Below are 17,869 nucleotides of genomic sequence, written 5' to 3'. Positions count from 1 at the left end.
GTAATCGCAGTCTCCAAGGCCGATGTTTGCATATCCTTCAAGGGTGAACCCTCAGAAAATATCCAGCCTTGACCGCACTTGGCTGCCTTCTGAAAACCTAGACTAAATAACTGGCTGTCTTTTCGCAAACATCTTAAATGTCTCACGCCCATGGTCTGAGGACCTCAGCTGCTTTCAAAGGATATCCATAATTAGCAAGATTAGCAAGATGACATGGCTCAACGGCAGTCCATTGTGAAGTATTTTGAGAGGTTGGTTATGATGCAGATCAACTTCCGTCTCGATAATGAACAGGACCCACTTCAATTTGCCAACCGCCACAACAGAATGACAGTTGATGTAATCTCATTGGCTCTCCACTCTGCATTGGACCATGTGGACAACATGTCAAGCTGTTGCTCTTTGATTACATCTCAGCATTCAACACCTTCGTCCTTCCAAACTCAAACCCAGGCAACAGGATCTCTGTTCCTCCCTATGCAACTGGATCCTCAGCATCCTCACCAGCAGACCTCAATCAGTATAGATTGGCAACAATATCACCTCCTCCCTGATCATTAGTATAGGGGCACCTCAGGACCGTGTGCTCGGACTCCTGCTCTATCCCTCTGTACCCACGACTGTACAACTTCAACACCGCCATTAAATTCACCAATACCACCATCATTGTAAGTTTAACGGGTAATGATTCATCTTACAGCAGGGAGATTGATAATCTGGTTGAGTGGTGCAAGAAACACAATCCTGCTCTCAATGTAGGCAAGACCAAGGAGCTGTTTGTTGCATCAGGAAGTGAAAGCAGAGGAACCATGCACATGTCCTCATTGGTGTGACAACAGTGGAGAGAGTCAACTGCTTCAAATTCCTAGGCATACGCATCTCTGATGAACTGTCGCCATGAGATCATGTACATAACTCCACATCAATGCTGATACTGTTTTTATATTGCAGCAGGAGAAACTAAAACAAAACTAGACCTTCAAGTAATCTTCTTTGTTCTGAACTAGACAGAAACGGCACACTCATCCCATTCCCTTCCACACCATACCAGATGAAGGAACAAACTGCACATTCACCCAGTCACTATACTGTTAATTATTTTGTCTCTTATACCTCAAAATCCACCAATCCCTAGCAGGTTTGCCAAAGTTAAGAATTCAGTCAATTAAACAAACCTGCTTAAAATTCAAAAAGTTATCAACTTACATTAACTTTGAAAGCTTGAACAGTATTATCCAGGAGAAGTACGTTGCACACCACTTCTGTGTGTTGTCTATCCCTAGCCAGTTCAGATGCTCGTACATTGTAAGTCCTGCCAGCTGGCAACCGGAAGCGTGATGTCATTACTGTCCACACGGGATCTATGTAAATAATAAAATCAATAGTTAATAAGAAAATCTTCATATAATCGAGGATTTTCGAGATAGCTAAAAATGCAATTTGACCAAAAATATAGCAAATTGACTGGAATTAGATGGAAATGAACAAACATTGTTGCCGATTACAATAAAACATTGCTACCACATAGTTCCAGTGACAGATTCAATCAGGACCTCAAGTACTGCTTGGAGATTCCACTTTATGACCACTTGGCTTTCCTCTGGGAGCTCATTTCTTCCCACATTCCAAAAATGGGCATTTTGAAAGGATAATTGGCCACAGTAAGTTGCCTCAAGTGTGTAAAAGGGGAAAAAGAAAATTGGTTTGGGTAAAATTAGTTTAAAAATGGGTGCTTGGTGATCAGCATGGACTTGGTGGGTCGACAGCCTGTTTACATGCTGTAGCTTTGAGCTATTAAAATTACACATGTTTTGTGGCAAAACAAGATCACATTGCATTTTGGGAAAATGCAGAGAGCCACCCCCATTTTGGGTTCCCCTGAAACTCACTACAATAAATGTACTATGCATTGAAGATCCCAGGCCGGGTCATAATATATGCCATGTTGGATTATTTCAGTGAACATTAACATGAGAAGAAAAAACAACAACTGGAAAGGAGCCAACCTGGTAGAATCGAGGAAAATACAATTTAGATTATCAGAATATTTTGCATGCCATTTTTAAATTGGTCATAAAACATGCAGAGTAATTAGGAACGAATGTTTTACAGTTATAAAACGAATCCAAAGCCTTCATTAATAGTTATTCCCTATGCATAAACAGAAAAATCCAATTGGTCATTCAAATTTAATGGATAAGCAATTGTTCTTTATATTGGTAATATTAAAACTAGAACTGAAAGCAGATGCAACAACCATAACAGATTAATATTTTAAGATGCAGGAAATTCCTTCTGTAATACATCCTGCGATCTCTCAATGAAACACTCAAGCCCAATAAAAACAAATGCTGGAAATTGTTAGGTCAGGCTATTTATAGAGGAACAATTAGCATTTCAAGTTATCAACCTGTAACATTATCTGGAATAAGGTACAAACAAATAATGATTGGCAATCAAAATACATCTCCTTTGAAGTTTTTAAAGGACAGTAGATATGAACATGGAAGGTTGTTTAAAAAAATATATTCAATGGATAGCCACCGGTAATTGATGGCATTTATTGCTGATCTGAACTGGAAGAAAGCAAAAGTAAATTCTTCAGCATTAACTGTTTTGAATAAATCAATTTCAAATGCATAAAGGTCTGGATGGCTACTCAAACTTAAACACCTTCATACTCCACAGCTGCTACAAATATTTCTCACATTTTACATTTTTATTTTAGATATCTGACTTTTGCAATTTTCTGTTTCATGTACAATGTCCTGTTCAGTAAATTTAAAATGCTTTCTTCCTTTTTATGAACCTAGTCCATAGTAACGCACCACAAACTTCCACAGATGGTGGCCTTTTGGTCTTTCAAGGACCTCTGCTGTTCTCAGAAGTTCAAAATTTGCTCTCAATCATTTCTCCTAATCCCTCTTCAATTCCTAGAAACAGCGTGGAGATTACTGATAAATGAAGGAAGTGGTTCAATGGGGATAGGCCAATGGATTGGAGAATTTTCTGATTGTACACGTTGCTGTCAATAACATTATCTCGGTTTATCAGCATTGATAACTTGCATCACAAGTAAATAAAATGAATCAACTTTAACATAAGCACATGCTGGTCATTCCACAAAACTAAACCAAAATATTTCCTCTGACAAAATAACACTGCGTACCATCATATAGGATGCAGCATATCTGACTGCAACTGAAAGTAGTGTACAAAGGACCTGAATTTTGTATTCAGAGAGGTATTCAATAAAAAATATAAACAGACTACAAAACATGTAGCTTCCTCTGTGGAATAAAACTGCACTTTTCCAGCATTTCCTCATTAAGATGTATCTGGTATAAAACAAGGGTAATGTTATGAGCAAACTTTCCCAAATCAGAAAATTTCAATGTTTAAAAAAAAAACATTTTTGTGCTCAAAGTAAACTGGAGCATTCACATGCCAATGTGGAAACTGATTTACACTTTTGTTTTAATTAAGGGAATTAATAAATTCACATTCAATCAGGTTAAGACCAGAGTTTGCCAAGCCATCAAAAGCCGCAACTATTTTCAAGTAGTTTTTTTTCAATAAACACAGCTGGTATATACCTCAACTTTTGATAAATTGCTGAAAGTTGCACTGAAGATTGCATCACAGACAGTAACTTCTGATGTTTTACATTTAATTGCAAAGATTACAATTTAACTGAAAATTCTGACCCAAACAATCTGGGATTTAGTCAACCTGCCCAAAACAGATTCCTGGAATAAATTCCTTAGTGCACTAACCAACACTAAATCAAAGAGTACTGTTACTTTGACAATGAGTTCGAAATTATGGCTTCCAAATTAAATCTTTAAAATCTTTAAAATTTCACAGACATTGAAAGCAGTAGAAGCCCAAATCAAAGAAAGTACAGATTTTCAACAGCCAAAAACAAATGCTGATTGCTTATTGTGCTCTGCTTTACTAAGTAACCAACAATGCTCAAAATAGAAACAGAAACAGATGTTGTATTACACATTTGTTACCCATCCAAGGATAAAGTACTGCCTAATATCAGCAGTACTCAAAAGAACATCAAGCCAATTCTAAACGTCCCCAAGCTGCTTTACAAGTTTTACTCAGACATCAAACTAACTGTGTTAGGCCCGCCACTCCCATGCCACCATTTTTGCCCATTTACATTAATCTGATTTGTTGCTTGAAGTCTGTCACCTTTTATGCATTGTCAATTTAAGTGCCTCGTTGTCTCTTAAATGCAGAGTATATCTAACTCCACCACTTCCTCTGGCAATAAGTTGTAGAAATTCAACCACTGTGTAAACAAACACTTTGCCCCTAGATCCCATTTTACCATTGATCTGTTGTGCCCTACCACATTGAAACAACAGCCAGGATGACACACCAACTTATCTCCTTCCCCAGGAAACAGAGGATATTCAGCATGTCTCCAATGACTCTTACAGACTTCGACAGATGCACCTGAGAAAACATATTGTGGGGTTGCATCACAGATTGGTTTGGGAACAGCTTTGTACAACACTGCAAGAAATTACAGAGAGTTATGGATGTTGCCCAGTCCATCACACAAACGAGACTCACCACCATTAATTCCATCTACATTTTTTGCTATCTCGTGAAGGCAGCCTGTGTAGACGAGGTACATTGGTCAGCATGGGAAAACTGGGCCAAAGGTCCGTTTCCATGCTGTAACGTTATCAAAGCCCTTTCCGACCCTGGTCATTCCTTCTCACAACTCCTGTCAGAAGATGCAGAAGCTTTAAAAGTGTGTGTCACCAGACTCAGGAATAGCCTCTTCTCTTATCAGGTTTCTCAACAATCCCTCCATAAGCTAGGATCCAGTCAGATTCTCCTCTACCTTATTGGCGACATTGGACTTTGCCTCTGGAATTGTTGTGCTGTAATGAGAACTATGATCGACATTATCTTTTCCTACATTCTCCCTATTGTATTTGAGTTCGGCTTGATTGTATTTATGTGTAGCTTAATCTGATTTTGATTGGATAGCATGGAAACCAAAACCTTTCACTGTACCTCAATATACATTAAATCTTCCAAACAACACCTGGTTCCCTTACTTTTATTCCTTTGCCCATATTGCCCATATTTATTGTTATTTACTTTTATTATTTACTTTTAATATTTACTTTTATTCCTTTGCCTGTCTCCACTTGCGCCCACCTCTCCCACACCTGACTTTATTTGCCTACCAGCCCTCGCCCCCTCCTCAGTCCCTCTCCACTCTGATTTTAAACTCAGTTTGAAGGAGATTTGTTTTTTTAGCAAGTTGTTTTTTTCACTCTCCAGATTGCTAGGTGCCTGGATTGCACTGCCAGAGGTGGTGGTAGATGCGGATACGATAGCAACATTTAACAGGTATTTAGTCGGACATGAGCAGGCAGGGAATAGATAGATGGGGTTAGTTTAATTTGGCACCATGGTCAGTAGACCAAAGGATTTGTTCTGTACATGTGTGTTTCCACATTTCACAAGGCTTTAAGTAAACAAAGACTCTTAGCTCATTTGACATCAATTTCACCAATTTCCACACTGAACACTCCCATAGACAAACATGTACGCCCAAGGCCACATTTCTCTAAACGAGTAAGCGTGATCCAACATGCCTGCTTTAGTCATCGCCGTTTTGATATTATGCTATAAATTCCTCAGCTGGACTGTTGTGGGATGTTTACGATATTATTAAGCAGAAAGGAATTGCTGGCTTCTTTAAAAGAAAACTCTGGAAATCTGGAGATCTTGCCAACTACATGGATTGCTGTTTAAAAAGAAATGCACTTGGGCTTCAAAATGGCTTTTAAAGTTTCAGCTCTAACTTCTGACACATACTGCTAAACTGAGCCCACTGCAGAGAGTCAGTGTCCAAAGTACAATGGTCTGTTGTGTGCCTCAAAAGTGTTTCAATAAACCGTTTAATTAGTATCCTACCGAAGCTCCACAGCATCTCCAAAATTGCAAAGTCTCATGCCTGAGAAAGGAGGGGGGGGGGGCGGGGGAGGGGATTAATCTGGAGTTCACAGTTACACTCAGTAACTGAATGCTTGCTGCGTATAGGATGGGTCACAGTGCTGAAACAACCCAGCAGCCAGATGCCTGCTTATTAGAGCACAAAAAGGAAACCTATCAGCCAAGTGCACCATTACCCAAACCACCTCTGAAGTTCGGCCGTAACCATAGATTTGGAAGAGCAGTCACGAACTGAAAAGTAAAATTTAAAAAAATCTGTTTTAAATCTTCAATTCCACATGAATGCAAATATTTTTCTTTTGAATTAATGATAATGGAATTTGGCATTCTACGAGCAGGATTTCTAAACGATTGTTTGCAGAAATATTTATAATTTAATCCTGTGGTAGGACTACTCACTATAATGTTCAAAGTTAAGCAGGGCAAACTGAATAGCATTACAAATCAGCCTCTGAATATTTACAACTATCCTTCATATTAAATTACAAGTATCGGCGATTACATAAATTTGGTTCACTTTCCACAACAAGCACCCACACTCCATTTAACACTGTCACTGGTCTTTGACAATATGCTAGGAACAGATGACTTGATTCAGCATTATTCAACAGATCAACAAAAGCCAACATCAAACTCTTGTTGTAGACAGTCAATGATGATAACTTATTGCTGCCATCAACAAATGAATGTAAATGGGACAGTCATTAGGTATTTGACCATTTAATCTGGCATTTGCTTTTAAGGCATCCTTTCTACATTACTGCAAATATATAGGACACTGACAACTATGGAGAAATTGGAACATTTTATCCAAATTGAACTCCGCTAATTAAATAAAATAAGAAAACCATAAAAAATTATAGTCTGGAAATGCAAGGCAACCCCATTTTACTGGTGAGACTTGCATCTCGAGACAATGGTCTGTATCCCAATTTTCTGTGCGTAAAGCCACTTCATCTGCACATACATTAAGAAAGTTTGTTGAAAGAATGAGGGGTGGCCTAATTACAACAAGATTCGGGGCAGATGCAGATGTTTTCACGAGTAGGAGTCAGAAAGAAGAAAATTTAGCTATGAAGGAAGGAGCTGGGCATTTAAAAAGATGCTGAGAAATTTATTTTCCAAGACTATAGTGGATTTTGTGGTGGTGGAAGCCAGATCATTTGACATATGGATAAAGATAATTAGATCATCTTTTTGAAAGATCAAGGAATTAAGGGTTCTGAGGAAATAGAAAAGGAGCCGAGAGCACCAAAAATCAGCCTTGATCATTAAGTTATGGGGCAGATTTGAGGGGCCAAGTACCCTATCCCTGTTTCTTCTTTGCATTAAGGTAGCAAATTCAAATTTAGCATGAGAATGTGTTTGTTAAAGATTATGCTTCAAGAGGAAGATTCCACGAAACTTCCACAGCTCTTTACAGCTACAATGCAATCAGTGAAAGAATTATGAATCTGTCTTGTAATTGGCAAAAAATTAAATCAAAATGTACAAGTGGAAACATCAAGTTGCAGCTCTAAGCACAGGGAATCCCCAAGTTACAGCCATTCTGGTTACAGATTTTTAGCCCAAACAAAAGTCACAAATAACTAGCAGAAAATATAAAATATGGAATTTACTCTCACCAAGTCAATAAATAACTATTTTGTTTCAGTCTTGCGTTTCTTAACGTATGTACAGATAATACGGCCCCATTCCTGGGAATACAATCCCTCTATAATTAATGGATATTGATTGGATGATGTTGTTGGGGTAGGGAAGGAGTTGGCCTCTGGAAAAAGCAACAGTAGCAGCCAAATCAATGGCCCGTGTGCTGTGAGAAAGATCAGTCTCGGACAGTGGTGTTGATAGGGGACTCTACAGTCAGTGACAGGTAGATTTTTCTGTGACTGCAATTGACACTCCAGGATGGTACTTTGCCTCCCTGATGCCAGGTGCAGGACATTCAGAAATGGACACGGGTGGTACCTACTGGTGTTAACAATGGACATGAGATCCACTGATGTAAACACGCTTGGTAGTATTAAGAGGCAGGGCCTCCCGTGTTTAGTTTAGTTTAGTTCATTGTCCTGCCTACTCAAGAGTGCTCACATTAGTGAGGAATAGGATAATATGGCAAATGAATGCATTTATTGAAGAGCTGGTGCAGGGAAGAGTGCTTCAGTTATATGGACCATTGCGATCTCCTCTGGGGCTGAGCTGACCTGTCTGTACAAGAGTGACAAGTTGCATCTGAACTGAAGAGGTACCAATTCCCGTGAGGAAGATTGGTAGTATACCAAGGGAGGGTTTAAAATAGCCTGGTAGGGGGGTGGTTCCCAAAGTAGCATTGCATCAGATGATTAAAGTCCTGAAGGTTATAATATATGGGATCCAGGGTGAGCTTGCCAAATAGATATTAAATTGGCCTGATGACAGGAAGCACAAGGTGGTAGTGGGAGATTGCTTTTCAGATTGGAGGCCTCTGGCCAGTGATGTGCCACAGTAATTGGTGCTGGGTCCGAGAAACATAGAAAATAGGTGCAGAAGGAGGCCATTTGGCCCTTCGAACCAGCAACACCATTTATTGTGATCATGGCTGATCATCCACAATCAATAACCTGTGCCTACCTTCTCCCCATATCCCTTGATTCCGCTATCCCCCAGAGCTCTATCTAACTCTCTTTAAAATTCATCCAGTGAATTAGCCTCTACTGCCTTCTGTGGCAGAGAATTCCACAAATTCACAACTCTCTGGGTGAAGAAGTTTTTTCTCATCTCAGTTTTAAATCACCTCCCCTTTATTCTTAGATTGTGGCCCCTGGTTCTGGATTCCCCCAATATTGGGAACATTTTTCCTGCATCTAGCTTGTCCAGTCCTTTTATAATTTTCTAGGTTTCTATAATATCCCCTCTCATCCTTCTAAATTCCAGTGAATACAAGCCCAGTCTTTCCAATCTTTCCTCATATGACAGTCCCGCCATCTCAGGGATTAACCTCATGAACCTACATTGCACTGCCTCAATAGCAAGGATGTCCTTCCTCAAATAAGGCAGATGGAACTTAACAAATACGAAGAGATGCTTTTGGGAAGTCAAACCAGGGCAGACCATACAAAATTATAAGAAGCGTGGTAAGGGCAAGGAGCCAGAGTCTATTTTCCTGGATATGAAGTCTATGCAAGTGGGATTAGTACACATTGGCAGATGGTCAGTATGGACCCACAGGTTTGAACTGCTTGCTTCTATGATGTATAACGATGACTAAGTTGCATTTTAATTGAATACCATACAATACAAACCCAGTGATACATTTTTAAAAAAGTTTTATCACAATAAATCTTTGCCTTGTGCAATGACCTATTTCACAGATGAATATTGATTATCTTTGTCCATAATTCAGCGCTTCTCAATCTGGAACAAAACCAGCAACTGGCAAACATATGTTTGTGAACCTTCAGCTGGTGAAAGGATGCAAGAGTAGCTGAGACTGAAAATGACAAAGAAAGAGATTAACCAGAGATAAGAGAAGTTAAGTGCAATAAGTGAGGCAAGAAACAAGTAGATTTGTATTATTCCATAATCTAGTGTATTTAGTTTAGTTTAGAGATACAGTGCAGAAACAGGCCCTTTGGCCCATCGTCCGCACTGACCAGCGATCCCTGCACATTAACACTACCCTACACACACGAGGGACAATTAACATTTTTATCAAAGCCTATTAACCTACAAAGCTGTATGCCTTTGGAGCATTGGGGGAAACCAAAGATCTCGGAAAAAACCCACGCAGGTCACGGGGAATACATATAAACTCCGTCCAGGCAACACCTGTAATTTGGATCGAACCCGGTTCTCTGCTGCCATAAGCTCTAAGACAGCAACCTCTACCGCTGTGCCAACTTGCCACCCACTGCGCCACCGTGTCGCCCACCTCAAAGGATATTTACTTTGTCTATATTTGATTTAATATTACAAATTTGAATACGTTAGCATAAACCAAATTTATCAAGCATAATGGCTGCTGCAAAATGGGAGATTGATAATTCATGACTAGGTTTAATTTATTTGCATTATAATTTGCTTCATGTTCCCCTCATATTTGATCAACTGAATATGCAGATACAAAATCAAATATCCACCAGAATTAAGGAAACTCCACATCAGGCACTTTCATAAAACAGTACAGATAACATCAAGAGATAGAATCTTTTCAAATGAAAATTCCAAAATCCTGAATTAAAACGGGATGGCGGAACGGTGGCACACTGATAAGGTTGCTGCCTTATAGCGCCAGGGAACCTGATTACGAGTGCTGTCCGTATGGTGTTTGTACGTTTTCTCCGTGACCATCGTGGGTTTTCACCAGGATCTCTGGTTTCCTCCCACACTCCAAAGATGTACAGGATTGTAGGTTAATTGTCTTGGTAAATATGTAAAATTGTCCCTAGTGTGCAGGATGGTGTTCATGTGCGGGGGATCACTGGTCAGTGCGGACCCGGTGGGTCGAAGGACCTGTTTCCGCGCTGTATCTCTAAACTAAACCAAAACTAGAAAAACAAAGACAGTAATTTGTTAACCACAAGTATGCAAGGGCTAATCCCAAAGACTATTCTTGCAGGTAGAAAAATCTATCTTGATTTGAAAAACCAGATGCAGAGCTTCTCAATGCCTTTCTCAGAAATGTTGCTTACTTTACAGCTTTTGTAAAGCAGACTTTTCTCAAAGTAACTGGTCTGCTTAAGGATATCTTAGTTAATTTTGCTGCATTTCCATACTTCAAATATCTTTCAAACCTCCATTTTAATTGCTCAGCCCTTGTGTGGGATACCCAGGAATTTCTTTTTTACAAAACACATCTGCATGGACTGAGTAGTGAAATTAATGTTTCATTTGAAAACCTCAACCCATATGTGACAATGACTTCACTCATTCAGTTTTTGCCTGAACAGAGGTTCTATAGAGTGTAAGTACCAATTGTGGTTTCAGAACACATTGAAGAATTTATCAGCAATGTATAATTTAAGCTTCTTAAACATTCTGAATATAGTACATTGTATGCAATTATCATCGTAACTGCTCATTCTTCCATTCTAAATCAATAGAATAATACAATTTGCTTTGCTATGAGTATGTTTAAACTTGTATGAGACAGTAATTATTTGTAGTACTGAAATGGCTTAAACTTTTCCATACATCCCATTATGACCAATCAGTTAATACCAACTTTAATAAACATATGCATATTGTTCTTTTCCTCTTCCCAAATCTTGCTATTTTCTTTCCCTAAATCTACTCTTTCCCACAAATAATGGAAAATGAAGTCATGATCTGCCCAGAGCAACTGGCAGATTGAGGAAGACACTCACTGATGCACAGCGACATTAATATCAATGAGCCGATCACACAATCTTTTTAATAAAATGAGGCAATGAATTATTAAAACTACAGAAGCGAATAAAATAGCTGGCCATTTGTTTATCCTTTTTAACAAAAATGAACTTGGTATTTAAGCAAATTCCTCGATGCGTTAACCAATAAAATGTTCCGCACATTTGCACCTAAATGTCAGCGCGGCAAAAAGGAAACAAGCAAAACTGCAAAAATGTTCCTAAATGTTATGTGTAATGAATGAATCAAAAAAGCCATAAAACCTTACTTCTAAAGGCACCGATCAACATAAAATGGCAAGTTACAGCAAGCAGTTTTATTAGCAACTAAAACTAATTTTCAGTATATTAACAATTTTGTTTGCAAGCTTGAGCAGAACAAAAAAAAAACTGCTGGAGAAACTCAGCGGGTCAGGCAGCAGCTGTGGAGGGAATGAACAGATGACGATTGGTGTTGGGACCTTTCTTCAGTCTCATTGGAGGGGGGGTGGAGTTCGAAGAGAAGTGGGGAGACAAAGCTTGGAAAGTGATAGGTGGGTACAGGTGATGGGGGTTGTTTTGCAGATGGGGTAGTGACGGAGGTTAGGGATGAAAAGGATACAAGGAGGAGGAAGTGGTAAAAATATAAAGATGGAGGGAGGTATATGGTTGGACGAGGACAGAATGGGAGGATAAGGGGGAATGGGAGTTGGCATCCTTGCAGAGGCAAGGTGGGAGGATGTGTAGTCCAGGTAGTTGTGGGTGTTATTGTTTGTACAAGATGGCAGTTGATAGTCTGTCCCATGTTGGAAATAGAGAAATTGAGAAACGGGAGAGTTGTCAGAGATAGTCAAGGTGGCTGTGGGATTCAGTCAGCTTGAGTATACTCAAAATTCCAGCATCTACAGTTACTTATGTCTCTTAAGATAGACACAAAATACTAGTGTAACTCAGTGGGACATGCAGCATCTCTGGAGAGGAGGAATTGGTGACATTTTGGATCGAGATCCTTCTTTAGACTCTCAGTCTGATGAAGGGGCTCAACCCAAAGCATCATCCATTCCTTCTCTCCAGAGATGCTGCCTGCCCCGCTGATTTACTCCAGCATTTTGTGTTTATCGTCGGTGTATAACCAGCATTTGGAGTTCATTCCAATACATACTTATGTGCCCTATTTGATGCTAAGCTTGCAAAGTCATAAGCACTTCTGCACTGCATATTACTACCCTGGAAACAGGATCTATAGAATCAACAACGTTAAATCAATAGAATGCTGTGTAATAATCAAAAACAATTTAGTGCAAAAGTGTCGTAAAACCAGTCTCTGGAAATATCTAAGGAAGTAGGATCAAGGATAAATAGACTTCAATTCTGATAACTATTTAAAAGTGAGGAAGAAAACTTAAAAGGTAAGCATTAAAGCACTTTCACCATCGTAATCTGAATGGAAACCCCAACTAAACTCCGAACTACCTTGGTTGCACTGAAGACTTTGGGCTTCTGTTTTGTTTTGCACTGTATTGGAGCTTTTATTTATTGAATTTTTGTTTATTATGTTATCTATTGAGTCCTGTGTTTATAAACCTCTTGTGCTGCTGCATATAAGAATTTCATTGTTCCGTTTCGGAACATATGACAATTAAACAGTTTTGACTTTCTTTTACCGATAATTAGATGCTCGATACCAGACATCACTGTGGTGTAGTGGTAGAGATACTGCCTTGCAGCGCCTGAGACCCGGGTTCGATCCTGACTATGAGTGCTGTCTGTAAGGAGTTTGCAAGTTCTCTGCGTGACTGCATGGGTTTTCTCCGACTGCTCCGGTTTCCTACCACATTCCAAAGAGTGCCGGTTTGTAGGTTAATTGGATTTGTTAAAATTATAAATTGTCCCCAGTGTGTAGGATAGTGTTAGTGTATAGGGTGATCGGTGCGGATTCAAAGTCCGCCCAAAGGCCCATGAAGTCTAAAGTCTAAATACCAGACTTTGGAAATGATAGAACACTGAAGTCATAGGAACATTTTAGAATGCTGCTAATCCCACTTGTTTGCACTTCCAAATGCATTGCAGTTATGTACAGGTGCACAACTTCCCCTCATTTCCATCACAGATCAGCATCAATCTCTGAAGTAAGTTCGTCACAGAATAATTGGATAATTTGCAATCCAAATGAATAAACTATTTTCAAACTAAAGAACAGTAACTTAAAACACATACAAGTTAGAGGTCACCATACATTACTGCTGTTAAATCCCATTCACTAAAGATAAAGGATACAATAAGACCAGATTTCCAACCAGTCACTTTGAGAAAGTTATTGGCCTATCCTTGATCAGACACTGCGGCTTTATTATTTCCTTATTAAGCATCTATAATGGCTCAATTATAATCATGCTTTGTCTTTCTGCTGACTGGTTAGCAAGCAACAAAAGCTTTTCACTGTACCTCAGTACATGTGACAATAAATTAAACTGTACTGTAGGCTTTGCATTCTGGGAAGTCAAACCAGAGAACAGAGTACAGCTTGTACTCGCTGGAATTTAGAAGATTGAGGGGAGATCTTATAGAAACTTACAAAATTCTTAAGGGGTTGGACAGACTAGATGCAGGAAGATTGTTCCCGATGTTGGGGAAGTCCAGAACAAGGGGTCACAGTTTAAGGATAAGGGGGAAGTCTTTTAGGACCGAGATAAGAAAGTTTTTTTTCACACAGAGAGTGGTGAATCTGTGGAATTCTCTGCCACAGAAGGTAGTTGAGACCAGTTCATTGGCTATATTTAAGAGGGAGTTAGATGTGGCTAAAGGGATCGGGGGTATGGAGAGAAGGCAGGTACGGGATACTGAGTTGGATGATCAGCCATGATCATATTGAATGGCGGTGCAGGCTCGAAGGGCCGAATGGCCTACTCCTGCACCTATTTTCTATGTTTCTAGGACCTTCAGTGAATGGCAGGGCCCTTGGGAGTTTAAGCGGCAACTTTTTCACACAGTGGGTGAATGCTATATGGAACAAGTTGCCAGAGGAGACAGTGGAGGCAGGTAATACGACAACATTTAAAAGATATTTGGACAATTACATGAATATGCCAAATTATAGGAAGGATGTCGACAAAATGGAGAGGGTACAGAGGAGATTTACTAGAATGTTGCCTGGGTTTCAGCACTTAGGCTACAGAGAGAGGTTGAACAGGTTGGGTCTTTATTCTTTGGAGCGTAGAAGGTTGAGGGGGGACTTGATAGAGGTTTTTAAAATTATGAGAGGGACGGACAGAGTTGACGTGGGTAGGCTTTTCCCTTTGAGAGTGGGGAAGATTCCAACAAGGGGACATAGCTTCAGAATTGAGGGACAAAGGTTTAGGGGTAACATGAGGGGGAACTTCTTTACTCAGAGGGTTGTGGCTGTATGGAATGGGCTTCCAGTGGAAGTGGTGGAGGCTGGCTCGATTTTATTATTTAAGAGAAAATTGGATAGGTATATGGATAGGAGGGGATTGGAGGGTTATGGTCTGAGTGCAGGTAGATGAGACTAGGTCAGGGAGAATGGTCGGCGTGGACTGGTAGGGCCGGACAGGCCTGTTTCCATGCTGTAGTTGTTATATGTTAATATGAAAAGTTGAGAGATATGGACCAAGCGCAGGCTAGTGGGACTAGCAAGGACAGGGCATCTTGGACAGTATGGGCAAGTTGGGCCGAAGGACCTGTTTCTGTATGACAGTGGCACAATCAGGTTGGTCGTCAGTCCTCCTACAAAGACGAGATGCTGTGCAGGAATAATGTAAGCAACCAGAAATGGAGATCAGAGTGGAAGTGTATTGGAAAATTAATGGGAAAGGCAATTGAAAGCCCATGGTTAGCCTTGAAAAACAGAACAGAAAGACAAACGATCAGCTACGTGGGCATAAAATGCAAAACACTAAAGTAAATTACTCAGTATTTCTAGCTGTAGAAAGAAAAACCCGGTAGCATCCGTAAATCAGCGTGCATCACATGATGATTGGAATACAATCTCCCTATTCTGCCACCCAACCACCCCCCACTAATGCCAATCTGTTACCAAATGCAGGGAGTTAGAGTGGAAGGCTGCCACTTAAAAATATGAAATATAGAAGAGGGGCAAATTCCCCAATCTATCATGCGATCAATCCAAATAACTGTCACCCCCAGTTGATTATCAGCATTCTCTGCTCCAGAACCAGTAACACCAGAACCAGTAACTTCTGACAAATTGAAAGGCCTGGTTAACTGAACATATTGAATGCAACGTGGTGCCCCAGTGGCTGAAGGACATCTATTCCAAAGACAAGATGCTGTGCAGGAATACTGTAAGCAGCCAGAATGGAGGTCAGAAGTCAGGATTGGAGAATTCAAGGGAAAGCCAAATTAAAAGCCAACGGTCATCCTTGAAAACAGAAAGGAGCTGTTTTACAAAATGGTCATAAGTGATAGGAGAAGAATTCGGCCATTCGGCCCATCAAGTCTACTCCGTCATCCAATTATGGCTGATCTATCTCTCCCTCCTAACCCTGTTCTCCTGCCTTCTCCCCATAACCTCTGACACCTGGATTAATCAAGAATCTATCTCTGCCTTAAAAATATCCACGGCCTCCACAGCTTTCTGTGGCAAAGAATTCCACAGATTCACCACCCTCTAACTAAAGAAATGTCTCCTCATCTCCTTCCTAAAAGAACGTCCAGTTGGGTCATCCACTTGGGTTTTGTTTCTCCAATGTAGAGGTTGTTACACCTGGGCACACGATGCAAAACACTAAAGTAAATTACTCCTCTACTTGGAAGATATGTTGGTCAATAGATTATGGAAAGGGAAGATATGCTACATCTCCCCTGGTTCCATGGTAAGAATGATTGAGCAGGGGAGTGGATGCTGGAGGTGGTGGAAGACTGAACCAAGGAGTGTCAGAGTTAAAAGGTTCCTTTGGAATGCTTGGAGAGGGGAGAAGGACCAAAAAGAGCTAATTTGTTTAACATATCTTTGAAAAGGAGACATCAAAAGTACCATTTTCACTTTTCATTATTTAATGTTTAAACGACAGAATCAGTAGCAGACAGCGTGAAATCAAGCCGACAGCCCAATTCGTCCATGTCAACTAGGATGCCCCATCTAAGTTAGTCGTTAGTCCCGGTAGCTCCATTTTGTCCATATCTACACCACCAGTCCACCCCACTAATGCCTGAAATGTTTCCTATCCATGTACATGTCCAAATGTCTTTTAAATTGAATCTTTAAAAGCAACTGAAGTCAATACAAGGTTATATTATCACAAGATTCTACAGGCTCTTCTTTCAATCACAATTATGAAACAGCTTCCATTTGCTCAGATTTTTTTTAATTGAAGCGCAAATACTTCAAGTCAGTCCAACAAAAAACACTGGCACATTTGATGGAACAGTTCCCTTTGTTCAACACCATTATACTCAAACAGTAACAGCTTTGTTAATATTCCATACGGTAATAAGTTCAACTTGAAATGAGCACTGGCCAGTGAAAGAATGTTCACTTATTGCTCAAACAGAACAGCTAAATAGTAGCAATAATGGAATGCTGCATACTGGTTCACAGGGATATGGCTTAACCCCAATCTTCAGACACAGCCCTCCAGTCCAAAGGTTCTTTTGATCATCGCATGAACCGATGGCATCATCGGGAAAAGAAACAAGCAACGCCTACCTCATGGTAAACTCTTCAATGTGCCTGGACTTGTCCTACCCCTGGTCCCCTCCACTGGAACATCTAGCAGTGAAATGCCATCCCTTCTACCTGCTGAAGGAATTCATCTGAATTCTTATTGCTGCAGTCTACATCTGCCCCAGACAGACGACCGGCTAGCACTTGAGGAACTATATTCATTGGTAAACACCAGTGTACCCTATGCATTCTCCATCATTGCCAAGGACCTCAACAAGTATAGCAGCTGCGGCTCACCGGCAGTCTCTCTGTATTTTTTTTGTCTTTTTTTAGTTTTTGTCTTTGTTATCGTTTAAATGTTTATTTTGATTTATTTTCAACTCTGTATATGTGGGGGGTGGTGGGGAACCTTTTTTTCTAATCTCCTCCTCAACGGAGATGCGACCTTTACCGTGTTGTGTCTCCGTTCGTGTTACGGCCTAACACCGTGGAGTCGGAGGCCTCCAGCTGGGATCGACCTTGAAGACTCCGGTCGCAGGGCCTGGACTTACCATCTCGGAGGCTTCGGCCGTGGGCCCTGCAGACCGCAACATCGGGAGCTCGCAGGTTCCTGGCTGGCGAACGGCCTTCGGGAGCTCCAGCCGTAGCAGCTTTGACCGCCCCGGAGCGCGAGGTTTGATTGACCCGCTCGCAGGCCCTTCATCGCCCTGCGTGGCCTGGCCGCGGCACTTTCCATCGCCCGGTGGGGGCTCAGGACTTTCATCGGCCTGCTCGGCTCGGCCCTGGGCCTTTCCATCGCCCGGTGGGGGCTTCAAAAGTCGGGAGCCTCGATCACCTCGTGGCACCACGGGAGAAGAATGAGGAGGAGATAAGACTTTTCTTT

At 40.7% G+C, this 17,869-nt stretch overlaps 1 protein-coding gene across 4 annotated transcripts in view; it reads right to left on the bottom strand.

The window, feature by feature from the left end:
• The window catches only part of ptpn4a (protein tyrosine phosphatase non-receptor type 4a), a 150,661-nt gene that overhangs the window by 89,464 nt on the left and 43,328 nt on the right, over positions 1-17,869 (bottom strand). For all 4 annotated transcript variants that reach the window (XM_078403321.1, XM_078403325.1, XM_078403322.1 and 1 more), the window contains one exon: positions 1,207-1,361. In XM_078403321.1, the coding sequence (XP_078259447.1) occupies positions 1,207-1,361 (155 nt within the window). The remainder of the gene's footprint in view (positions 1-1,206; positions 1,362-17,869) is intronic.

Source organism: Rhinoraja longicauda, chromosome 8, assembly GCF_053455715.1.
Source record: "Rhinoraja longicauda isolate Sanriku21f chromosome 8, sRhiLon1.1, whole genome shotgun sequence".
In the NCBI taxonomy this organism is placed as follows: Eukaryota; Metazoa; Chordata; class Chondrichthyes; order Rajiformes; family Arhynchobatidae; genus Rhinoraja; species Rhinoraja longicauda.
This window is presented reverse-complemented; position numbering and strand designations above follow the sequence as displayed.